Source organism: Carlito syrichta, unplaced genomic scaffold (assembly GCF_000164805.1).
Source record: "Carlito syrichta isolate Samal-C Ts95f unplaced genomic scaffold, Tarsius_syrichta-2.0.1 Scaffold315166, whole genome shotgun sequence".
Lineage (NCBI taxonomy): Eukaryota > Metazoa > Chordata > Mammalia > Primates > Tarsiidae > Carlito > Carlito syrichta.
In genome coordinates this window covers 157,551-184,643 of record NW_007259262.1, presented here as the reverse complement: position 1 = coordinate 184,643, position 27,093 = coordinate 157,551, and the positions used below count along the sequence as shown (strand labels likewise).

Below are 27,093 nucleotides of genomic sequence, written 5' to 3'. Positions count from 1 at the left end.
TTCGCCGCTCCCGGCCACCGCAGCCTCGACCTGCTGGGCTCCGGCGATCCTTCCGTCTCAGCCTTCCGAGTAGCCGGAATTACAGGCATGCGCTACCATGCCCGGCTGATTTTTGGATTTATTGTAGAGATGAGGTCTCGCCGCCCAGGCGGGTCTCGAACCTGTGGGCTCAGGCAATCCACTCACCTCAGCCTCCCAAAGGCGCGGGATTACAGACTGAGCCACCGAGCCCGACCTGTATTTTAATTTTTAATGACTTTCTTGTTATGACAATTTTTTGATTCAAAAGCATGAGAAGTTAAAACATCCTAGTGCAAGGGTGTTATTTGTTGCTGTTTGGGAAGCACAATTCCCAATTAAATTGTTTTCCAAGATAATTAAACATTTTAAATATGTCCCAGATTATTTTTAATACTTATGTTTCCCCTTCCTGTCAACTTCCTTTCTTTCCTTCCTTCTTTATGACTCAAATAATAATGCATTCTTTGATACACATTTCTTTATACATACTTATTTTTATAAATATTAAATAAAGTAAGAAAGTACAATTGGGAGTAGTAATGGAAGAGTGTTTGAAATTTTAATATCCATTATGATTATAGTTGATAAAAATCAATCATACATTGATTTTTTACAGTTTTTTTTTCCTTTTGAGTTGGAGTCTCACTCTTGTCGCCCAGGCTGGAATGCAGTGGCAGGCTCATGGCTACCTGCTGGGCTTAGGCAATCCTTCCGCCTCAGCCTTCCGTAGCTGGAACTAAAGGTGCACACCACCAGGCCCGGCTAGAGTTTTTACAATTTTCTATGAAAAAAATGTTTGGGATTGATCTCAAGGGAACAGAAAAATGGAGGATTTTAAATTTCTAAGTCATATATTACTGGATCATTTAGGATTTCATATTAATTTTATTTTTAAAATCAATATTTATCTAAAGATAAATATTTAAAAAAATATTATTCATATTATGATTCACACATAAGTATATGAAACATAATTTATATATCCCTTAGCTTAAATAAAAGAAAAATGTATTGGAGTAATTATCTATTTTCAATTGGTAACTGGGTATAATGAGACTTATATATTTTTAAATGACTGATTTTCAGATCACCTAAGACAGAATAGTCATTATTATTTGTGATATTACTTTGCATATATTTTTAAAGACATGGAATATTTTATTTTTTTTCCAGTTGGGATTCTTGCCTGCCTGGATTTGCTTTTAATAATCAGTTCATTCAGATATCAACTCGCCTGCCATCAGAATATGTATATGGCTTTGGGGAAGTGGAACACACAGCGTTTAAGCGAGACCTGAATTGGCATACGTGGGGAATGTTCACCAGAGACCAACCCCCTGGTGTAGGTACCCTCATTTGACTATCCCAGAAGGTGACTGAGACCATGGGTGGGATTCGAGCCACTTCCTTATAGTCTGTACTTCAGGAGAGTAGTAATGGCCAAGGAGTTAGCTAGAGAGCTCCAGAGCAGCTAGAGTGATTTTCTGAAAACAAAAACAAAAACAAAAAACATTGCCATGAATTAGAGGTAAAAGCAGAGGAGTGGATGGGTAACAACTTCCTTGACTCCAGTGAGAACCAGGTTGTGACCAAATCTCTTAACCCTTTCAAATGTGTAGAAAGAACATGCTGAGCCGGGCTCGGTGGCTCAGCCTGTAATCCCGCGCCTTTGGGAGACTGAGGTGAGTGGATTGCCCGAGCCCGCGGGTTCGAGACCTGCCTGGGCAGCGAGACTTCATCTCTACAATAAAATCAAAAAATCAGCCGGGCGTGGTAGCGCATGCCTGTAATTCCGGCTACTCGGAAGGCTGAGGCGGAAGGATCGCCGGAGCCCGGCAGGTCGAGGCTGCGGTGGCCGGGAGCGGCCCCTGCACTCCAGTCTGGGCGACAGAGTGAGACCCCAACTCAAAAAAAAAAAAAAGAAAAAAAAAGAAAAAGAAAGAAAGAACATGCTGATTCAGTACTCCCTGTAAGGTCTATCTTGACTCCAGCTTTTAGAAAATAACTGCCTAAAGTTCTATGTGATTTTTTTTGTCTTCTTAGCTATTGATTGTTTCTTTTTTCCGTTATAACCTACAATTGCAGTTGTATATTTTTACGTGGTCAAACTGCTAGTTATATCTTTAGAACATGTTTTTATATATTTATGACACTTTTCCCAAAGTTTTATACTGTCAGTGCAACACATTTTATATATATTTAATTCATTATACAAAAAATAATATCAACATATCATGAAAAGACGCATTTTAATAAAAATTAATGTATTTTCCTTTTTCACATGTGATGAACGCTTCAAAGGATATATTTAATAATACAGTATAACCACTTTTTTTTTTGAGTTGACGCCTAGACTGGAATAGAGTGGCATGCTCATGGCCACCCCAGCGTTGACCTGATGGGCTCCGACGATCCTTCAGCTTCAGTCTTCCAAGTAGCCAGAACTACAGGCACACGCTACTATGACAGGCTAATTTTTAAAATTTACTTTTTATAGAGACAAGGTCTTGCCAATTTGCCCAGACTGGTCTTGAACCTGCAGGTTCAGGCAATTCATTCACCTCAGTCTGCCAAAGTGCTGGGATTACAGGCTGAGCCACCGAGCCAGGCCCTGTATAACCATTTCTATTGTCATGTACTAAACATCTTTTACTTATATCATAATAATCTAATCTTAGTTATTGAAGACTGGTGTTATTTATACCAATTCAGAAGGATATGTTTTATCAAAATTCATTCTGAAATTCTTTTCAGCATTGGTGTAGATATTGTTAGATTAATATAATCTTGATTCTCAGCACATAAAATTTATCTCACATGTTAATATTTTACTGAAGTTTGAGTATGGGACAATTAATTATTTTTAAATATAAAATGCATTGTTTTATAAATATAAGATATATAAATTTAAGGTCTTACTTTCTGTACAATTTGATTACTTTTATCATTTTGATAACTTCTAGAATATTTTATTATGGAAAAAGAAGTGTCGGTTCATAAATAAATTAAAACAGAGAACCTTTGAACAGAAGCCCAAGTTCTCTAATGCCAGTAGAATTCTACATCAGTTAACGTGGCAGTATTTGTGAGTGTTACATACTTGTCTATGAATTTGTGTGCTCTAAAGTAGTAACAATATAAATAATAGATTATTTTCCAAGGGAAGCACATTTATTTTAATTCAAGCATAGTTTGAGTGTATAAAAAAAGAAACATTTAAAACCCAAAGCTCATCCTAATAATAAACTTAAAAATAGTGTGGATTAAATTCACGTGATATTATTATTTGAATATGTATTGTACTAATTCTTCTTTTATTTCAGTACAAACTTAATTCCTATGGATTTCATCCCTATTACATGGCTCTGGAAGATGAGGAAAATGCTCATGGAGTTCTCTTACTCAACAGTAATGCAATGGGTAAAACAATCGTTTGCTGAATTTCTCATGTGACACTTTAATAATATAATATTCTATGCATGGATAAAAATGGAATCTTTATTTGGATTTCCAGATGTTACATTCCAGCCAACTCCTGCTTTAACTTACCGCATAATTGGAGGCATCTTGGATTTTTATATGTTTTTGGGCCCAACCCCAGAAGCTACAACAAAGCAATACCATGAAGTACGATTGCATATTTTAAGTGTTTTTTTTATAATATAAAGTAAATTAATTCTCTTAGTTCTTACTTGAAAAAAACTTTTTTTTAAAGGTAATTGGCTATCCAGTCATGCCACCTTATTGGGCTTTAGGATTCCAGTTATGTCGTTATGGATACAGAAATACTTCACAGGTTCAGCAAGTCTATAATGAAATGGTGGCTGCCAAGATCCCTTATGTATGTATATCAATTTTAAAAATAATGTTAAATATGAAATATATAAAATAGAATGAAATAATTAAACACATACACTTTGAAATTAATATAAATAGTTGATAATAATGTTTAGTTTCTTAGTAGATTTAAACCTTATGAGATTTATATACAGTGTCTCTGTCAGATTGATAAAGAAGGGATAATACCCTTTGTATTTCTTCTTCCTCCCCAATTCTATGGCCTTTAGTTGTCCTAAATAAGTCACCTTGCACTTGCTCTTTTTTTTTTTTTTTAATAAATGTTGGGTTGCACAAGCAGTCAAATGCATTCTGTGTGTTTTCTTTATGTTAGAGTAAGAACTCACAGAAATCTATATTATCAATGAATATGACAAATTACAGAGAACAAGTTGGAGGTGAAAATGGGTGATTTTTTAGGCTCTGGAAAAGATAATAGATTGTAATGTATAATTCAGAATAAGAGACTTTGGAAATTATTCTCTGCCCTCATTGTTTGGGAAACTAAATATTACAAAGTATCTGCAAATAATTGGTCCCTGCAAATTTATGTTTTAGCAAGATTAAGGAATTCCAGGGATCAGGTCGGTAACACTGAAACACGAGATGGTTCGCATATAAGAGTTCATTCTCAGAAGAATCAAAAGACCCTTTATTATAGGACACTGGTACTTACAGTTGAATCCAATATATAGTTCCAGAATATATTATTATGGGAAAATTAATTGTATAGATTGATGATACAGAAACATGCAAGTGGAAATTTATTATAAAGAGGGAGGTTTTACTTGATTATTTCCACCATATCAGCTATCCTTTCTAGAACTCCTAGGATAAATTAAGCTAATGTCAATTAACATAAAATAATTAGCAATTTTTAAATTTAGACAAAGTTGAAAATTTCATGATAAAATTTAGTTGTTAGTATAATCATATTTGCAAGTACCTATCTGTAAGCAGTGTTTTGCTTCTTTAAGCTGGACTGTTATTCTAAAAATGACTTTGATGGATAATACAAGAGGAATCTTATAAATATTTAATAATTGATGACTTTGCTAACACTCCTCTCCTTTTGCCAATATTAGAATTATTAAAAATTATCTCATATTTGCTTTACAGTTCCCAGAAATAGGGCAACTATTTCTGTATACACTGTACAAAATTCCAATTTGTCATACTATGTGAGCAATGTTGTACTGCAGATCCCAAGATTTTATTTATCCTTCATAATTGAGATTTTTATGCCTGTCGTTTCGTAACTCCTTATTTTCTTCTCCTTCCAGTCTTGGGTAATCATCCTCTGCTTTTATGAATTTTATTCCAATTTACCAATTTCATAGCATTGCAAATCCTTTTATCCCTCCGTCTTCCTGTTTTCCTTGAGAATTATAGAACATACATGATTTAAAAGAATTTTGACTCCTAAATAAAAATTACTAAATGAACTGTGGACAAATAGAACATTTATAAGAAGCTGTTTGTAGAATGTATTTACACACATCTTTACACACTACTTTTACTCCTTGAATACTAAAATACTTGATTAATTCTTTTTGGGATCTAGAAAAAGAATTGAAATGTTCATATTATTGTTACTTTTATAATTATGACACAACACTATACACTCACTCGTTTCTGTGTCTTATCTTGCTGTCACAATCCTCATATATTTCAGGATGTTCAATACACAGACATTGATTACATGGAAAGACAACTAGACTTTACAATTGGTGAAGAATTCCGAGACCTTCCTGCGTTTGTTGACAAAATAAGAGGAGAAGGAATGAGATACATTATTATCCTGGTCAGTATTTATAGTTTATCTGAGCCTTATTATCTTGTTTTTATTAATTCTTCCAAAATGAGAGGGATGGGGAAAATGGGTTTCAAAATAGGAAGTAGATAACTGTGGATTCTGCTCCCAAATCTAAAACTTTCTTTCTTCAGCACTTCATTTTATTTGCATGGGCTGCTGCCAGCTACCTTTATACTTAGTACATCTTTAGAGATCAAAGTCTAAAGCTGGGAGTCATAGGCAAGCTCTTTTCTGTTTACCATTCAAGCTACAAACTGGCCTCAATTTGTGCAAGTTATCAAAAAGTAATGGCAGATTTTCTATTTTTATGCAATTCTCAAGTCACTTTCTGGGATCCCTTCCTATACTCTTCATATCATATATGAGTCTTTAGGTTGGTGACTCAGAAGATAATTTTCCTTTATCACTGTATTATAGGAAGCAAGGTTGGTAGCCAAAAATCCCACCATAGAAATAAAACAAAACAAAAAATTCTAGCAAACCTTCTTGAAATCATAGCCAATACATTTTCAATAGTCCTTAGAATGTCCTTCTAAGGAATTCGGAAGTCAGTCTAGCTAGAACACTGGTGTTTATTCCACTTTCCAGTTTATGCGAGAGAACAATATTATAATAATGTAATAATGATAAATTATGTTTCATAGTGAATTATCCAAATTGCTATACTTTTATTCTATAAGTACCTTGTTTATATTTTATTTTAATTTAGGATCCTGCCATTTCGGGGAATGAAACGGATGCTTACCCTGCATTTGACAGAGGGCAGGAGAAAGATGTCTTTGTCAAATGGCCTAACACCAATGATATTTGTTGGGCAAAGGTACTAAATTGATATTTTGAAATAAATAAGTATAAAAATATTATTTCATTGAAAGTTTCTATATAAATTTAAAAATTAAAACATTCAGAAGGTGAGATATACTGAAATTTTATAATTTAATAGCTAATAAAATAATACTTTTGAGTTCAATCCAAATTATTAGACACAAAGAAATAATTTATATAAGTTTGTATGTCCAAATGTTGTTTGCTTTACCTTTAAGTTGTATTTTGTTATATTTCTTGTACCTTTTGTGTTTTATCAGAAAACCACCATTAATAAGATAGATACTCATTATTCTATACTGCAGGAGGCATTTAGATGTTTGTAGTTCTGTTAATAGCATCTCATTAATAAAGACAACTTTTTTTTAAGACTTACACTTATCATTCTAACTTGGAACAAGTAATGTAATTCATTGTATTTTATATAATCAATAATATTCAGACTTTGGCTTTTAAATAAAAATATGATCAACAAAAAGATCCAATAGCATAACTATAATAAACAACAACAGCCAAAGGCCCACAAATCCCATAATAGGAGACATAATTAAATCTTGGACCAAAATTAAGACAGTGATAAGAGCGGTGAAATTTAAAAAGCTATATAAATTAGTTAATTATTGTATCAACATTTTTTGGTCTTTATAACTCTACTATGTTTATATGTCTATAATACTTGAGTCTATAATACTCCATTGCACTTGATTTACATCCTAATTATATTATACTGAATTTATTTGGAACTTTTTTCCATGTCTTATCTCTTGTAGGTTTGGCCAGATTTGCCCAATGTAACAATAGATGAAAGTCTAACTGAAGATGAAGCTGTGAATGTACGTTTTATAATTAACTAAATACATAAGTAAATGGCATCTAAAATTTGGACTAAAGATTGATCATTTTAACCAATAATTCAATTTCAATACTTACCTTGAAAATAGATGGCTTATGTTTATTTATATCAGAACACATTTAGATCAAAGTTACTTACTTTTTCCTATAGCAAATTGTATCAGTCACTCTATTAAACACGTTTATATTTTACTTGATTTAATTCAAGCAATCATTATTTTTCTAAAGTATTTCATTGTAATAATAATAATAATATTTAACATGCAATCTACCTTCTTATACCTTTTACGTATACGATACAGTATTGTAAACTATAGGTACCGTGTTGTACAGCAGATCCCTAGAACTTATTTATTCTGAATAATTGAGATTTTCACGTGTGTTGTTTAGCATCTCCTTATTTTCCCCTGCTTCCAGTCTTGGTCTACCCTCTGCTTTTAAGAGTCTGATTATTTTAGATACCTCATGTAAGTTGAATCATGCAGCATTTGTTCTATTTGCTGACTTATTTCACTCAGCATGATTGCCTCAAGGTTCATCTATGAAAGCAAAAAGAATGAAAAAGATATTTCATGAAAAAATGACCAAGAAGGAGCAAGGATGGCTAGCTTTATATCAGAGAAAATAAATTTTAAGTCAAAGACTGTCACAAGAGACAAAAAGTCATTGCAAAACAACAAAAGGGCCAATTTGTTAGGGAAAAACAGCAATTATAAAACATATGCACTTAACTTAATATATAAAGCAAACATTTACAGAACTCAATGGAGAAATAGACAGCAATTCAATAGTAGTTGAAGACTTCATTACCTCATTCAATAACATTATAATAGGACAAAAATAAATATAATGACCGAATAGAAAATCAACAAAGAAACAACAGTCTTTAATAGCACTATGGACAAAATGAACTTAACAGACTTATAAAGAACATTCTACCCAACAGCAGCAGACTACCTATCAAATGCACAAAGAACATTCTCCAGGATAGATCATGCTAGGTCACAAAACAAGTCAACAAATTTAAGAAAATTGAAACAATTCATTTTTCATCTTAGCTACAATGTAATTAAACTAGAAAGCAGCAGCAGAAAGGAAACAAGACAGTTCACAAATATGTGAAAATCAATACTACAATTTTGAACAGTCAGTGGGCCCCCAAAATCAAAAGGAAATGTAAAAAATTATTCAGACAAACAAAACTAAAAATACAACATAATCAAACTCTTGGGATGCAGTAAAAGCAATACTAAGGGAAGAGTTCATAATATTAAACATCTATGTTATAAATAAGAAAGATATCAAATAAATAACCTAACTTTATACCTCAAGGAACCAAAAAAGTGCAAACTTAGCCTATAGTTAGCAGAAGAAAGGAAATAAAAATTGGAGCAGAAAAAAATAAGGAATTTAAAAATCAATTTTAAAAAAGGAAGAAAAGTTGGCAATTATTCTGTTATTCAGATCAAATTATCATTAAATCATACAAGTGCACGTAAGTGTAAAAAAACTGTGAGCTTAAAAATTACAAAGCTAATTTAAAGTAGAGTCAAAGAACTGATCATACTGAACTGTGTTATTGAAAAAAATAAAGTCAGAGTTTTATTTCAATATGAGTTCTACCCACAACTCTTGGGTAATAGTTGTGCCACTGGAAAGACGAGCATGACTTCTTATACAAGTGTAGAAGGTAGCTTCAATTTTTGTAGAATCCCTGGGGATCCTCTTCCACAACAGATATAAAAAAGGTTGGATCACACGCACCTGATTAATTTCCTGAATATAATCAGTGATTTGTGTTTAAGAGATGCATGCAGCCACTTTAAAGAATAAACCAGCAAATGAATTATGCAAAGAGCTGAAAAGTAGAAGTAAAGAAACAAGATCTGGGACTACCTTTCTTACTAAACATGGTTGTGATCTGGGGGAGATCCTAACATAGAAAACAGACAATTGATGTAATTCCCCCAAGCCTCTGTCCTTATGCATCAAATGCAATTGTTGGGCAAGATGATAAAATCATGTCCCTTTTGATGCTTAATAATATCCATGATACATATTTTGTAACTCTCTCTTTTCACTACTCTTGGCACTTTTTCTCTTCACGTTTTCTTGTACATTGTCTTCCATATCCTGTTCCTAAAGAAGATTGTTCTATTATGACAAAGTCTTAAAATGTCCCAGTAAACATTAAGGTTATGCCATGTTTTTGAGACATTTACCATTAATTTAGCTGCAGAAGATCAATCTTTTGCTAGCACACAGCGACTCTGACCTTGGAACTTAGTGTGTGGTAGGGCAAGTGGGAGAGTTTCTTAGTAAAGAATGGAATAAAACACATATATGGGGATGGGAAGGATTAGATTTGAGAGAGGAAGAGAAGCAGTAGGTTGGAGTGGGTGGGATGACATATTAGTCCTGAGGAGACAGAAAGTTGTGTAGTCATGTGTTTTAATCAGGAAATCAGACTTTACTACAGGTCCTTTCCTCTTTTACCAACTCCACAAGGGTAAGTTTGAGGCATGGAGCTCTACAGACATAGAGAAAAGGCTTCCCTATCACTCTGGAAAGCACTACAAATGAATTTCTGTGGGTTCTGAGATGTTTCTTCGTAATCCAAATAAGACCCATAGGCTGTACTCTTCTATGCACGTCTCTCTCTTCACTTCCCATTGCTGCTGATGTGGTTGTAGGAACGTCACATGCATTCATGCAATGACGGTTGAGGTTAGGCAGCCTTCACCAGCACTTGTGTGACTTGCGAAGCTGATGGGTACATTTAGTTGTAGACAAACAGGGGTTCTCCTGTGACTTTCTACATGTGGGTCTCAATTGTGGTTTTACAGGCTTCCAGAGCTCACGTAGCTTTTCCAGATTTCTTCAGGAATTCCACAGCAGAGTGGTGGGCACAGGAAATTATAGACTTCTATAATGAACAGATGAAGTTTGATGGCTTGTGGATTGTAAGTAAACTTTGAACAATTTATCTTTTAAGTTATTTATTATGCAGTGATTGTACAAAATTCTTACTCAGCCCTAATAATGTCTACAAAATATTTTCTGCGAAAATTAGTTCACTCATTTTTTTACATAGAAGTTTCATATACAAGAAAGTGCTAAAATTTATTTCATAATTCAACTTATGCATATGGATGCTATTTTTCAGACATTTTCCATTTGACAAAAGAAGTAAAATAGCCTCTCATTCTAGCTATTAATAAATATCTGTATACATTTATTTTCATTTAATGGTAACAGAAACAGATTTCATGTTTAAATAACTGCTGGTACTTTGTACAAGAAATTTTAACATAAATTTAACAAAGTTGTCTTTCAGTTACTTCTTTAGATATAACTTTAAAATATTAGTATAAAGATTTTTAGTAATATAATTTTGAGATAGCATAAAAAAGAATTTACCACAAGTGAATATGTAATATAGAAGGCTTTATGTAATACTTCTCTACATTTCTGGTGTTGATATTTTTTTACTTGGTTTTCCACTGAAAAGCATTAGTTTCCTTCCTTCCTCTTTCCTTCCTTCCTTCCTTCCTTCCTTCCTTCCTTCCTTCCTTCCTTCCTTCCCTCCCTCCCTCCCTCCCTCTCTCCCTCCTTTCCTCACTCCCTCCTTTCTTCACATACTCCTTCCCTCTCTCCCTCCACACCTCTATCCTTCCCTTCTTTTGAGTCATAGTCTAAGACTGTCACCTAGGCTGGAGTGCAGTGGTGCAATTACAGCTCACCAAAGCCTCTGCTTCCACCTCAGCTTCCCGAGTAGCTGAGACCACAGGCACAACCACTATGCCAGGCTAATTATTATTATTATTATTATTATTTATTTATTTTTTTTTGTAGAGACAAAGTCTTGCTATATTGCCTAGGCTTGTCTCAAACTTCTGGGCTCAAGCAATCCTGCTGCCTTGGCCTCCCAAAGTCCTGGGATTACAGAAATGAACCACCACACCTGACTACCAGTTTACTTATTTTTTAAATTGAAGAAAGCTCTATAGAGGTGCCACTATGTGTAAGCCTTAAGGATATAAGATTGTATAAAGCATAGATTTTTGACATATTAATGGGACACAATGTTTATAGGATGTATAAAAGTCATGTACTATAAGGCACTCTCTTATGTATATCCCTGAGAATGATATACTGATTCAGAGAAGATAATCTGTTTTCAGGTGGAGGAAATCACCTTTAAGTTGCAGCTAATTTATATATTTGATCATTGTCCCTTTGTGCGTGGTAACTGAGACTCCGAAATATGTGTTCTACAGAGACACAACTTGAAATTTTCTGTATTTGTTAGCTACATCTTGTTTTAAAAATAAAACAATTGATTTTGGGTTCAGGGCAGGAATGAAGGGGAAAGAAGTGATAATTTAACTTATATCTTGGAAATATATACGACAGTTTGCTTTTATATATATAATGCACAATACAGGGAAAATAGGACATTTTATGTTTCTCAAAAGGAGGCATAGATTGAACACTGAGCTAAACCAAATTATTTAGTGTCATTGAGATGTTTATTCTTTTGTCTTTTAGAATAATGACTAAATATATTATTGCTCAAATATGCTATTCTAATTTATTCACATTCTGAGTTCATTCCTTTGAGAACATATGTTCCAAATTTATTTCTTATTTATCTTTCTCACTTTCTTTAAGGATATGAATGAGCCATCAAGTTTTGTAAATGGGACAACTAGTAATCAATGCAGAAATAGAGAACTGAATTATCCACCTTATTTTCCAGGTACAGTATGGCTGCTATACATTTGACATTATTGTGAATTTATTATTATTTTTAAATTAGTTTTTATATACTTTAGGAGATAGGAAGTAGGATTTACATTTTCAGTTTCCATTCCCCCCGCCCCGGGCCATACCTTGATCCATTTTCAATATTTTTTAACACTATTTTAAGAAAATAAATTAAAAAGCACATTTTATCTATTTCTAAATAGATAACATTTTAACATATTTCTAAATTTATTTGAAATTGTTACTTTGGTCTTAAGAATTCTCTCAGGTTTGAGAAATTTAAATACTCCTTAGGATAAAAAAGCAAAGTTATTTTTAAAATAATTTTTAAATAAGTTCTTTACTAAGAATAAGTGAAAAAATACTAACAATACTTCTCTGCCTATCCCTGGTAGGGAAAAAAGGGTTGGACCTCCAACATTTATCCTCATTCTCTTATGTAGACAGAAAACTTCAGAAACTATGAACTTATAAAGTGATGGCAGAGCTCTGGGAAAAAAGAGATATTAAATAGAAAAAGTGAATGCATTTTTATGATTCTTAACCTCAGGGCTTTATGATGCCAAGGTCATTTTTGGAATAAAAATATAATCAATATTTTCTATCTAAATGCACTAAAAGTTGTAGAAATTTAGGAGTTTACTTATTTTTCATGTTTTTATTAATTCACGTAATTGTTACAATTGAAGACCATTTTTTTGTTTATAATAGTATATACAAAGTGTAAAAATGGTTAAAAATTAAGTTATTTTAAAACAGTAATTAATGTCTTTGCCGAAAGAATATGTAGTTATGTGATACACATTTCAATACAGACATTGTTCAATTTTTTCATTGATTCTCCCCAGAACTCACAAAAAGAATGGATGGATTACATTTCAGAACAATGTGCATGGAAACTGAGCAGATTCTTAGTGATGGATCATCAGTTTTGCATTATGATGTTCATAATCTGTATGGGTGGTCACAGATAAAGCCTACTTATGAGTAAGTGATGTTCGTAGTTATCTCCTCTGACTTTTTCATATCCTTTAGATAGTTTTAATGCTACTTGTTTTAGAAGTCCTGATGATCTTTTCTGGCAGCCCCCTACTTCCCAATTGTTCTCTATAACTTACTTTTACCTTCATAGCACTTAGAAAAAATTGTTTTTCTTCCTATCTGTCTGTCTATCTATCTATCTATCTATCTATCTATCTATCTATCTATCTATCTATCTCTATCATCTATCAATCATCATCTATTATCTATATCTATCATCTACTTATGTACCTACCTGTGTTGTTATTGTTTTTCATTATCATCCTAGTCCAAAAATAATCCTGGACCATTTTTATTTTTTCTCATCATGTACCCAGCACAGTACCCGGCAAATAGTAGGAGCTCAATGAGTAGAGCTGAGTGAATAAGTGTGTAAACACCATATAATCTTATGTCATTAATTAAGTCATTAAAGTTTGGCTAAATCTGTTACTTAAATTCATTATTAGCAAATTAGATAATTTCTTAATGATATTAAGCTTCTTAAATTTTAATGTTCATGCAAATCTACATTTTTAGCAATCTCCTATGTAAAGTCAATGATGAAGGAACACAGACCATTCTCTGAATATCAAGTCTTTATTAGCACTATCCAATAGAAACTTCGACAATTATAGAAATCTTCGATAATTCTGGGTGCCAATGTGGTGCCCACTAATCTTATATGATCACTGAACAATGTGGCTAGAGTGACTCAGAAATTGAATTTTTAAGTTTTTAAATTTTATTTGAATAATGTTAAATAATTAAATGTGAAATAATAGGTGATTAATGGCCACATATTAGACAGCACAGTTCTAGATCACTGGCTTTTGACTACACGTTGTAATCACCTGGAGGTTTTTAATAAATGCTAATTTAATTGGTCTCTTTTATAGCCTAAGCATATGGATTTTTAAAAAATTCCCTGGCAATTCTAGCGAGCATCCATGGTGAGAACCCTCTACTTCAGTAAATGACTGAAGTTGTTAAAAGAATGAAAAGCATTTTGGAGTAAAAAGTGTGGATTTTATCCCTCACTTAGTGAAACATTCTTATCTTATGTCTTGCACCTAACTCTTATTCAACTCAGAATAAATTGAGTGAATTAATAAATTATTGTATGCATATATATGACCACAAATTTGTTCACCAAATCCCAAAGTAGGAACTCCAAGTCGTTTTAAGCGTGAACAAACTGTTTTCAACAATGCCTTTTTATTATGTCGTTACTTTTAATTAACCTTACTGAAACATAATATTGGTGCTCAATTATCTTTAGCTAACCTCATTTTGCCTAAAGCTATAGACATTGAAGAGAACAAAAATTTTAAAATGGACTGGTGATCTCACAGGCAAAAACTATGTGCTGTGAGTTTAAAGTATGCAATTTAACAAAAATTGAAAAGCATTCTTCTACATAGATGGCAGTAATATTAATTTCAATTAATTGAAGACTAATCAGCTTTAAATGTTAAGTTAAATAGACCAATTGATACATACATAACCTTAGATTTTTTATCTTTCAGATACTTTTAGAATTAATGTTTTAATATTGCATATACAAAAAATTTAGACATTAAATATATTCTTATGTTCAGTATATGTATAAAAGGGCACTCTGAACAATTTACATTTTACATTTAAGCAAATTATGAAGAGTAAAGACTTTTTATCATTGAGGAAAACTAAATAAATTATAAACATACTTTTTTCCTCGAGTCATCCAGACCATAGCATTTTGTTCCTTTTTGTGACTTAACTTTCTGTCTTTAAAAACTGCCACACATTTGACATTCAACTACTTTTTCCTGCTCTGTTCTTCATTTAACATTGAATAAATCAACAAAACAAGAGAATAGATTGAATGGATACAGAAATTGGATATCATTAACTTGAGAAATCACAAATAGTTTCAGAGAAAGAACCATGGATATAATGACAAATAAAAAAGCTTTATACAGAAATCCCATACACAATATTTTAGCCTTTAGCTTTAGTTGATCTCTTCCTTTTATAAATTAAAATAATTCAATGCTATAGCGAAATAAAGCCTATGCTTCAAATACAGGAAAAAATACATTTATAAATCTATCTAAAATTGTGAGTTCAAACTTAAGATAAATATTCATGGATTTATATAACTATTATATTTTCATCTTCAATGATCCTTTGAAAGACTTTAGGGATTACTACATATTTTTTGTTATTGAAGACTGAGATAAACAAACTTATTTGACTCCCTTTGGATGATTAAGTTGTTATATAGTTTTTACATAAGTAAGCTCAAGATTTTTGTAATTATTTTAGAATGCAATGAAAAATCAACAGTCATAAATTATTTTCTCAAACAATTTTGCAGACTGGACTAATTAGCCACTTGGAAAACTATATTGCCTTGCTATGTTTAATGTTACTTCCTGGAAAAGTGAGTGCCTTTTAGGGATGAGAGGGTTGTATATTATAAGTGGTCTCTAACTGCATCTTTTAAATGATAATAATAATAATTTAAAAATTAGTGTAGACAAAAACAAACACAATGCAGTTCACCTTTCCACTTTACTTGAAAGTTATTTTAGTTGCAATTGTAACTTTCTGTTAATTAACTGTTAGTCAGCTGAACAGATACTGAACACATCTCAGATATTTCATTCTGAATAATATGACTGAGTAAAACATTAAAGCAGTTGGTATATTACTGTTTTAAAAAACTTAAAAACAGAATCTGTAGACGTATTTCATGACTTAACTTTACATTGTTGCCTTGCTAAAGGCAATTTCAAATTTCAATTTTTTATTATGCAGTAAAAAACAATGAAAATACTTTAACCTACAAAATACTTATAATCCAATCTGAACCTAAAACTGGAATTATATTTTCTGAATAAAATGTAAATATTTGAGAAGTGAATTGGGCAAGTTTGTTTTTAATGGATACTAAATATATTGTTTTTTGAAGATAATTTAGTAACATAGCTTCAGTTTCCAAAGAATTGTATATACAAAATTGAGGAAAATAATTTTATAATAATTTACATCACTGCAACCCGTATTCTAAAAGAATTAAATATAATCCAATCATGAAATAGAAATGCATGGAACAAATTTATAAATTGCTTTCTTTTGTAATTAAAACCATAATTAAGTGAGTTAATTTGAAATTAATTTTTAGAAACTATGACTAAAATAAAGATAAGCTATTTATTTATTATTGGAAGATTTAAAATATGCTTTAAAATTTAATATTTACTTTCTTACATTCCACTTTTGTAATATAATAAATATTGTTTTCTTCTTAGGAAAGCCATTTTTATAAAAATTGAAAATATTTGTAATTTTTCAAACACTTTTTAAGGAAATGCGCGCATAAGCAATAATAAACATATAACAAAAATGCCTTGGTAATGCAACTCTAGAATCTTTTCTATAAGCTGAATTTTCCAAAGTCAACTGGAACCACTGGACAATTAAACTAAGTTAATTGTGACTAAATCATTTGTAAAGTTGGAACATTGTTAGAAATAATAAAAATTTACCTATAGTGATGGGACTTCATATCTTTCATGACTGCAAATAAATATTCTATATGAAGAGTATTCTAATATTAAAGAATTCATTTCCCTTAAGAGAAAATTATTGTGAACATATTTTATTTTTTATAGTTTTATTTTATTTTAAATTGACAACAATTGTACATATTGATGGGGTACAAGGTGATGTTTCCGTACATAAATATATTGGGAGATGATGAAATCAGGATAATTAGCATATTTGTCAAGCTTTTGTGGTTGGTGAGAGCATTTAGAATTCTTTTTTTAGCTATTCCAAAATATATGACATTATTATTAACTGTAGTGACCTTGGTGAACTTAGTCCTCCCTTCTAACTGTAACTTTGTATCCATCATGTGAAAATACTTTAGGCAGAATCCCTCTCAATCAGATATCTGATAAAACATATGTTCAGTTATTAATTTAAAGCGTCAGTAGAGAATTTTTGTAAAAGTAAGATATACAGCTGAAAAATAAAAGAAATCCTGCAGGAATATGACTTTCTTGCATGTGAACACACTAAGAATTTGGAACAACCCTGTCCTTGTAACTAATTTTATATTAGTTAAATAAAATTAATTTTGGTCACAAATTAACTAAACTCAGAAAAGACATTGGCATATAAATTTATATATTGCTCATTAATTATTTTACTCTCAGCCGGGCTCGGTGGCTCAGCCTGTAATCCCGCGCCTTTGGGAGACTGAGGTGAGTGGATTGCCTGAGTCCGCGGGTCTGGGCAGCGAGACCTCATCTCTACAATAAATCAAAAAATCAGCCGGGTGTGGTAGCGCATGCCTGTAATTCCAGCTCCTTGGAAGGCTGAGGCGGAAGGATCGCCGGAGCTCAGCAGGTCGAGGCTGCGGTGGCCGGGAGCGGCCACTGCACTCCAGTCTGGGTGACAGAGTGAGACTCCAACTCAAAAAAAAAAAAAAAAAAAAAAAAAATTTATTCTTTTTGTAAATGTACCTTTATTTTTTGTTAAATTTCAGCAAATATATGTGATGTATATTTCAATGTTAATATTTCTAAATACATAAACCCCCTTATATTTGATATGGAAAAATAAAGAAATGAAGATGATTTTCTTACATGATCTTTTAAAAAATGTACATAACATGCAAGCAGGACATTTTAAGTTAATAAATACAATGTTGTCTCTATTATCAACAGATGGTTCCATATCTCATGTCTGTTTTACACATTTTTTGTTTCCTGTATTTTTTAACTACTATTAAATGCCAAGCACTATATCAGGTTTAAGAGATACAAAGAAAAGTAAAACATAGTTCTTGACCTCAGGAATCTCAAGGCATCAAGGAAAAAGCTTTGTAAATAAAGAAATAAATGCAAACAGTGTGATCCATGCTATATCAAGGAAATGAATCACTACTATTGATAATATGTTAGTGATTAGTAAAATCTGCCTCATTAGGTATTTGAGGTATCTTCTTTGTGATAGTTCTGCAACTCTTATTCATATTCAAATTTTTGGAGTAATATAAAATAAACTGTGTATTTCCAATTAGTAGCATAGCAAAATGCTTTTAAAGAAATACCTTTATTAAGTAATCTCGGGCTTCAGTCAGAGAAGAAGAGAAAGGGAAAGAAAGAGGGCAGAGAAAGGGAGGCAGAGGAAAGCAGATAGAGATAATATAAAATAATACATTATTGCATTTTTTTCTAAAGCTAAAATATATTTTAGCATGCAAAAGTCCTTAAAAGCATTTTTTAAAAGATAAGGAAAGAAGAGAAAATATGACTTTATTTGTACAATTCATTCTCTTGACGAAATCTTACTAAGGATAGATTCAGTGAGGGAAGACCCTATAAAACCCAAAATTTGTTCAAGACCCGCCTGGGCAGCGAGACCTCATCTCTACAATAAAATCAAAAAAATCAGCCGGGCGTGGTAGTGCATGCCTGTAATTCCGGCTACTCGGAAGGTTGAGGCGGAAGGATCGCCAGAACCCAGCAGGCGAGGGTGAGGTGGCTGGGAGCGGCCACTACACTCCAGTCTGGGCGACAGAGTGAAACTCCAACTCAAAAAACAACAACAAAAAAGAGCAAGTTGTAATAAGAGATAACATAAACCCCTAAGTTAAAAACATCTTCTGCAAAATAAAAAGCAATAAGTAGAAACATTTGAAGAGGATACCTTATGTAAAAACTCAGAATACTTCTTTATCTATGTTAGTGCACTGCAGAAGACAACTGGCAAAAGAGGGATTGTTATTTCTCGCTCCACTTATCCTACTGCCGGACGCTGGGCAGGACACTGGCTTGGGGACAACTACGCACGATGGGACAATATGGACAAATCCATCATTGGTGAGTGAGAGTTATCATCTTTATCACTTTTTTTTTTTGCATTTTCTTTCTAGTAGGTATTTACTTTTGCTGATGCTAGTTCATATACTGTATGAGTCCTCAGATGTATGTGTTTGGCAGCATAGTTTATGACGTGTAGCATCAGAAAAAGATGGTGGGCCAGAAGGCAGCTTACTGTGTGGAAACTAGTGATATCCAACTAGTTTATTTTGAGGAAGTAATGTGATCCTTTTTGGCCTTGTTTTGTGTGTGTGTGTGTGTGTGTGTGTGTGTGTGTGTGTGTGTGTGTGTGTTTTGTCATTGGTGTTAAAAAAGATAAGAACTGGGAAAGATAACATCTGGAGCTAAGAAAGATAAATGTCCTAGTTTCTAGGAATAGAGATAGATTCACAGAGAAAAATTTACTGATATACACTGAAGAATAAAACATTTTGAACCAAATTTTGAAAGAGCTTTGTAATGGTACTTGAATGTATGATAAATAAGACATTACCCTTTTAAAAGGGAAATAGATACTTTTTTGCTTTTACTGTTGATAGATTTAAGGAAAACAATGCTAGGAATATTCCTTTAAAAGAAGAGCTCAGAAATTGCAATCATTCTATTTTAATAAAGTGATCATTCCCCAGAGGATTTTATTTAATAAGGATGCTTCAGTTTGCTTCAAATGATAAGTCCTTTAGATAAATAATTGCAGAAGCATATCTTCATTTTGAAAAATATAACTGAAAAACCACTCCCCACTTTCTTCTTATACTGTAATGTGTTTATAAAGATTTGTGCTGTAAATATGTCAGACTGCAGGTGTCAAGGAAGTGTCTTATTTTTATAAAAGTCATTAACACAATAAAGTGAAACAGATAAACATTAGTCAAAGTGATTGAAAAGTATATTAATAAACTGAAAAATGTTTCATTGAGTGGGAGATTGATGTCAAAAGAAAATATCTTCATAAATATAAATAAAAATATTAAAATACAGGAAATAGCTTTCTAAGATGTTTTTTCCTAATTTTTTAGGTATGCTGGAATTTAGTCTTTTTGGAATATCATATGTAAGTAGCTTTATTCTTTTTTATCTTCACAAATTGTATATGTTAATAAACTAGTCAAATTTAATTAAGTGTAACAATATATTTTAGACTGGAGCAGACATTTGTGGCTTCTTCAATGATTCGACCTATGAACTCTGTGCCCGCTGGATGCAACTTGGAGCGTTTTATCCGTATTCAAGAAATCACAACATTGCATTTACTCGAGTATGTAATTATTGCATTTCCTTTCTGTCTCCCCTACTCCCCAACCAACCTTAGAAGTTTCTGAATGGAATGCATCCTTCCTAGCTGATTTTCAGATTAATGTTTTGAACTTCTTATTCTTTGAGAAAATCTGAGACCATGACATTGAGAACTTTCTGAATTGGGCTATGCTTCATTATACCGTAGGGTACATGGCTTAGTTAGCTGGCATACTTACTGCTGGTCTGGATAACTTTGGAATAGTCAGGGAAAAAATATGCCTCTGGAACTTCTTCCAAACTGAGGCAAGACAGTAGAGAAATCAGCCTCAAATAAATAATTGAAAGTGAAAGTCATGTGTATCAATTCATGAAATGAGCAGATTTAAAAGGCAACAATTAAAATGAGTTGAGAAATTGAGAAATAAATGAAGGAAAAGAGATTCTTGAGAATTAATTTCTCTATGAGAGTACAACTAGGCACTTTAATACATTGTCTGGAAGAACTTTTTGAGTAATTGGGAGACAATACTGAAAATCGTGGGGAAATATGAACACTTAGAGAGACTACCTAAATAAACATGAAATTTCATGACACTGGCTTTCAATGAAGAAGTACAGTGAAAAAATAAGTTAGCAAAAGGCACATCATTAAAGGGTTACAGAACAGGTCTTCGAAAGGTGCATTCCCACACAGTAACTAGATGGTAGAGTCCGTGATCTGCTGTAAAATCTTTGCATCACCCATGGGACATTTTAGAAAATGCTGAAATACAAGAATAGAAGGCAGAATGGAACCACATCTTGGATGAATTCAAAAGATGGGTGGTAGAATTATAACTTGATGAGGCAGGACTATTTTCACAGGAAAACTTGCGTCCATCATGCAGTTGGGAAGACTGTGATATTGGGGGAGTGGAGAAGGACACCTGAAAGCCCAGACAAGGGAGTCATTAAATGAGGATCCACTGAGAGTCTAAATTTATTATTTATGAAGTCCCTGCCCAAATGAAGGGAGGAGTGGTGACAGTAGACAGTTGTGTATATAATATGTCAGACACAAATAAATGAGTGTGAGGGAAAAACAGAATAAGCTGCAGTGACAGAGGTGCAGAGGGCTTCTATTTTAGAAGGGGTGCTCGGAAAGTAGAGTGTGAAGCGACATTAGAGGAGACAGAAGTTAGGGAGATAAGCCAATGTAAATACATGGAGGAGAAGTCCAAGTAGGAGAAACAAAGATTGTAACGTGGTTGGAGTTTTTTAGGAAATCTAAAGTGAAGAAGGTGGGAAGAACTGAGGAAATATTTCCTAATAAAAATCTACAAGACAGAAAACTTCACTTTATGTGAGTTAATGTCATTGAATTTAGGAACGTATGGATTAGAATTAAAGGACTGTGTATCAACATCTTAAAACTGAAATCTTATTAATGATGTCAGTAAGCAACAGTTATGACCTTTGCCTTTCCTTCTTATTAAGAGTTAACTTTGAAAATACTGGCAATAGGATCTCATGCAGCTTAATTGTTCTTGGAACAATTTTGATTTTTTTGAGGTTTTACCTATTCTAATACTGCATGTAATATTCATGACACTCAATCATCATTTAAACTTTCTTACTACTGAAATCTAGGAAGAATAGAATCTTTATAGATATGAAAGAATTCTTCTTTTCTTTTATTTTTTTGAGTTGGATTCTAACTCTGTTACCTAGGCTGGAGGGCAATGGCACGCTCACGGCCACTGCAGCCTCAACCTGCTAGGCTCAGGCAATCCTTCCACCTCATCCTTCCAAGTAGCTGGAAATACAGGTGCATGCCACCATGACTGGCTAATTTTTAAATTTTTTATTATTGAGATGAGATCTCACCAAGTTGTCCAGGTTGATCTCGAACCCTTGGACTCAGACAATTCTCTTGCCTTGGCCTCCCAGAGTGCTGGGATTACAGACTTGAGCCACCATGCCTGACCTGATATGACAGAGTTCTAAAGGACCCCGATCTTATTGATATCCATAAAAATCATTCGAAATGTTGCCCCTTGGAATTATGGGATAGCTCTCTTTATTCCTGAAGTATGAATTATAAAACACTAATCACTTTAACAGGGTCTTAATCTTCCACTTTCAATTTTAGTCTTTTGAGTTTGAGTGTGTATTCCAGAGCAGACTTGGGTATGTTCTTTCTTTTTATGCAACAATAGTCCCTCTCTTGTAACTGTATTATGGATTCTCTAGCACCATAATCAATACATTTCTCACAAGCACCCACACTATGCAGGATTACCATGATTTGCTCTACATGTCTGTGTTTATTTCAGTCAGGTTTGGATAGCAATCGTTTCTCTCCTTAGCATCTCACACAAACAGTTAGCATCACCTAGTTGACTATATATTTCTCATCTGTTAAAATGTGAACTACTCTTTTTGTATGTTCATCTAAACTAAATCAAGGATGGAAACTAATTTGAGTTTTTCTTTCTAGAATATTAATTTTGTGCCTTTTCTCTCTATCATATGACAGAAATATTATTGCCTAAGAGTTTTGTGAAGAAAATACTTAACACATGACAATGAATTAATATTATTTTCTAGTTTTTTACTCCCCAGATATGAATTGGATTATTATGATGAAAGCAAGGGCAAGAGCTTATAACTGTGTCATTTTTGTGTCTTTCAGAGACAAGATCCTGCTTCCTGGAATGAAACTTTTGCTGAAATGTCGAGGAACGTTCTAAATATTAGATACAACTTATTGCCTTATTTCTATACACAAATGCATGAAATTCATGCTCATGGTGGCACTGTTATCCGACCCCTTTTACATGAGTGAGTACAAAATTTCCTTTTTCCTACCAGAGAACTATGTCTTTCATTTAATTTACTCTTAAAGTATAATATAGAAACTTTAGTTTGGAAACTTTTTAATTGTTATTTTGGCATACATTTTGGGTTAATAAAATATGTCCATAAATCTACTAATGAACAGGCTAATATCTGCCATTACAGAATTAAAAGCATTAATAAGTTATTTAATAGCAATATTCTTTTTAAGAGTAGCTACTGTCTACAAGAATGCTTTGTATAAATACATCTAGTGAATATCTTCAAAATGTATTGGAGATAAGGAAAATTATCCTTCATTATGTAATTAATTGAGGTTTACTGTGCTTTAAATAAATTTACCATGTATAGATGTCTGACTGAAGAAGATCATCTTAGCTTTTCCTTGATGTGTGCTAACAAGATACGCTTGTAAAATTCCAGCATTCTCCTTAGAAATACAAGTAGATTGTTATCCTAGGTGTTACACACACAGAGAAAAGACAATCAAACAGAAAAACACAAAAAGACCCTAAGTTATTATAATGTATTTGACTTTTACAAGCATGACATGATTTTTTAGATTTCGCTATTGGTAAAGCAGAAAAGGGAAAAAAGGTAAACATTTACGTGAATTGAAGCAATAGTTTCCAAAGTAAAATCACTGAAATAATATGTTGATCAGTATACCTTCTTTTTTGATAATGATAATATAATAAGATATCCATTTTTTGCAACAAAAAGTCTCTTCCTAGATTCAAATTATGTACTATTGCCTTATTAATTGATCTACTATAATCCTTTCTCTATTTCTGATAACATTTTACCTATCTCCTTTCTTTCTTGTTTATAGATTTTTTTTCCACCGTATCTTACCCCCATATGAACTTACCAGAATAATTGGAGTATCAGCACTGAACTGAGTCCCCAGTCAGAAACATTAGCTTAACTAAACAAACTCTTGTCCTATTGAGAATGCTTGTGCCTTGCTTTCTGAGAATTTTACAGAGTAAATCTAGCTGCCTGATTCAGTATTAATCTCAGTTTTTAAAGACTAAAATAAAATAAAATAAGAATTGTAAACTTTCAATTGGAGAAGAAATGTAAACATTTAATAGTGGCTATTCTCAAACCATAAGAAACATTTTGGGTTTTTTTTCTGGTCATTTATATCACAAAATTGGCAATCTATTAACTTATGAAGAAACCTTTAAGGACACAAATCCACTAATCAGAGTTTTGATTTAAGTGGAAAAACCAAATTCTTTTTAAAGTTAATGAATTAAGAATCTTATAATGCATGTTTCACAACTTTTCAGGGTATTTATAATATGTGTTTCCTAGTTTGTCGATCATATACTAGACAAAGTACATATTTGCATCTCTGTGAATTCTCTTCCAAAATCATTTCTCTTTAGTTGGTCTTACATGTCCATCACAATTCTCTACATTCTTTTCTTCAGCAAATTTAGACATAGTCTAGACTTACTCATAAACATTATACTACTGCACATTGAATTTCAGTGATAGAATTGTTTTTGAGATTTTTATAATTTGGTTTTCATAGTAATCCACAAAAGTCTACTGTAAAATGTGATTTGAATAATTATTTTATGGCATTCAGAAGAGGATAGTTCTTTGACATAATTGATTTAATTGTGATTATTTTGTCAAGGTTCTTTAATGAAAAGACAACATGGGATATATTCAAGCAGTTCTTGTGGGGTCCAGCATTTATGGTCACCCCTGTATTGGAACCTGTAAGTCCTACCACTTAGTTTTGTTTACAAGATAATTTTTTCTTTGGCTTTTATGATTTTAATGATTATATATTCATTCCAGTATACTGAATTTGTTGATGCCTATGTCCCCAATGCTCGGTGGTTTGACTACCATACAGTAAGTAAAGAATTCTGGAGACTTGATTAAACAGAAATAGGTAATTATTTGGCCATAGACTTTTCATTAGCAATGTATTTGATTTCCTTTCCACTTTAAAAAGTAAGATAGTTCTTGTTACTTACAGCTGAATAAAGTTAACACACAGTGAAGGAGAGTTAATTTATTCTGCTGTGGTTTGTTATGTAGTGATTGTTTATTTTAGAAAATAAACATGGAAAGTGCACATTGCACACAGAAAGATCGTTGCATTTTATTAGATATGCAAAATAATCATTATAGGTAATGCAATCCTTCCAAGATAGTGTAATGGCAAGTTAGGAGCAGCTTCTGTGACCTTTCAAAACTATACACATTTTTCTAATATGAGTTCCACAAAAGCAAGTCACTGTATATTACCTTGAAAGCAATCATAAGGACCTTATATTTAACTAGGAACTAAAGATATACTTTTAAAAAATACATTTTATTGTCTATTTAAGGTATCCAATGTGATGTTATGGAATATATATAAACAGAAAAATGTTTACTAGAGTAAAGAAAATTAAGACCTCCTGAATAAATGTTGGTTTTAAAATTTTTAGTTGAACAGCATAGCACTTAATTTTATAAATGTGTCATCTCTAGTAACAATACCACTGATGATTTTCCTTCTTGCTCCTCTTGTTCTTCTTTCCATCCCTTTCACTTCCAGGGCCAAGATATTGGTGTCAGAGGACAACGTCATAGATTTGATGCTCCTTTCAATACAATAAACCTTCATGTCCGTGGTGGTTACATCCTACCGTGTCAAGATCCTGCTCAAAACACATTTTGGAGGTTAGTGAACATTTACAGAACTCAGGTTATATTTTGAGATACATAATGCTAGCATTGTCAGGATTTAGGAAGAGTCTCAGACTTTACTCCGTTTGCAAGTTTATACATTAGCCTGCCACTGTAATATGAATTTGCTGGGTCAGAGACAAAGATCCTTATTAGTTATGGCAAAGCAAGAAACAAGAACTTCATGTTCACACCAGTTTTTCTTGTCCTGTAGTCCCATGGGGATGACATGGAAAGCCCCAGTGGGCCTGAGTCACAGCTGAAGAAACCCAAGTTTAGGACAACCCCATCTTTGACAAGGTTGCAAGCAAACCTATCCATTGCATACTTTGAAGGAAGACATTATCTTTCTTATACTGGACAGCAAAGAAATATATATTTATAATCCTGCCCTGTTGTCCGACGCTGTTTACTTCTAAAGTATCCTTAAAAAGACAGTTCAGAAAAAAAAGCAGTCAGTGGCTCTGTGAGTAAGCTAGGCAAAAATGCAAGAAACACATGGAAAACTGTCTTACAATATATTCCTTTCCAAAGTAAGAAAACCTCCCAGACTAAAATCAAAACAAAACAAACAAATGAAAAAATCTCTAAAACTCTGTGACATCTGTGTATAATATGCAGAAGTATTGACAGATTAACATTTTGTATTTTGAATGGCTTCCTCAACCGGGTCCTCATCTTTGTTTTCAGCTTCTGACGTGGAAAGAATTATTGTTTACCTCATGAAAACATACTTATGACCCTTTTTGAAAAAATGTGGGTTTTTTTAGGGCATATTTATGTTCACAGCAACATTTAGAGGAAGGTCCAGAGATTTCCCATATACCCCCTGCTGCCACACAGGCACAGCCTTCCCCATGGTCAACATCCCCCACCAGAGTGGTACATTTGTCACAGTTGTTGAACCTACTTTGAGACATAATTCTTACCTAAAGGCCATAGCTTGCATTAAGATTCACTTAGTATTGTAGATTCGGTGGGTTTAGAGTAATGTAAAATGGCTGGACTCGGTGGCTCAGCCTGTAATCCCGCCCCTTGGGAGACTGAGATGAGTGGATTGCCTGAGCTGTCAGGTTCGAGACCCGCCTGGGCAACTTGGCGAGACCTCATCTCTACAATAAATCAAAAAATAAGCCGGGCGTGGTAGCGCGCGCCTGTAGTTCCAGCTACTTGGATGGCTGAGGCGGAAGGATCTCCGGAGCCAGGAGCGGCCACTGCACTCCAGTCTGAATGACAGAGTGAGACTCCAACTCAAAAAAACCCAAACCAAAGCAAAACAAAAAACTAATG

At 33.0% G+C, this 27,093-nt stretch overlaps 1 protein-coding gene across 1 annotated transcript in view; it reads left to right on the top strand.

Annotated features, from left to right (window-relative positions):
- SI (sucrase-isomaltase) overlaps window positions 1-27,093 on the top strand; it is a 100,970-nt gene that overhangs the window by 63,778 nt on the left and 10,099 nt on the right. The window contains exons 27-43 of the mRNA XM_008072422.1: window positions 1,195-1,363; window positions 3,345-3,441; window positions 3,536-3,648; window positions 3,737-3,862; window positions 5,534-5,662; window positions 6,384-6,494; window positions 7,270-7,332; window positions 10,198-10,314; window positions 12,026-12,113; window positions 12,970-13,108; window positions 18,890-19,023; window positions 20,043-20,077; window positions 20,165-20,281; window positions 22,937-23,085; window positions 24,755-24,839; window positions 24,922-24,978; window positions 25,673-25,797. Coding sequence (XP_008070613.1) covers window positions 1,195-1,363; window positions 3,345-3,441; window positions 3,536-3,648; window positions 3,737-3,862; window positions 5,534-5,662; window positions 6,384-6,494; window positions 7,270-7,332; window positions 10,198-10,314; window positions 12,026-12,113; window positions 12,970-13,108; window positions 18,890-19,023; window positions 20,043-20,077; window positions 20,165-20,281; window positions 22,937-23,085; window positions 24,755-24,839; window positions 24,922-24,978; window positions 25,673-25,797 — 1,854 coding nt within the window. The remainder of the gene's footprint in view (window positions 1-1,194; window positions 1,364-3,344; window positions 3,442-3,535; window positions 3,649-3,736; window positions 3,863-5,533; window positions 5,663-6,383; window positions 6,495-7,269; window positions 7,333-10,197; window positions 10,315-12,025; window positions 12,114-12,969; window positions 13,109-18,889; window positions 19,024-20,042; window positions 20,078-20,164; window positions 20,282-22,936; window positions 23,086-24,754; window positions 24,840-24,921; window positions 24,979-25,672; window positions 25,798-27,093) is intronic.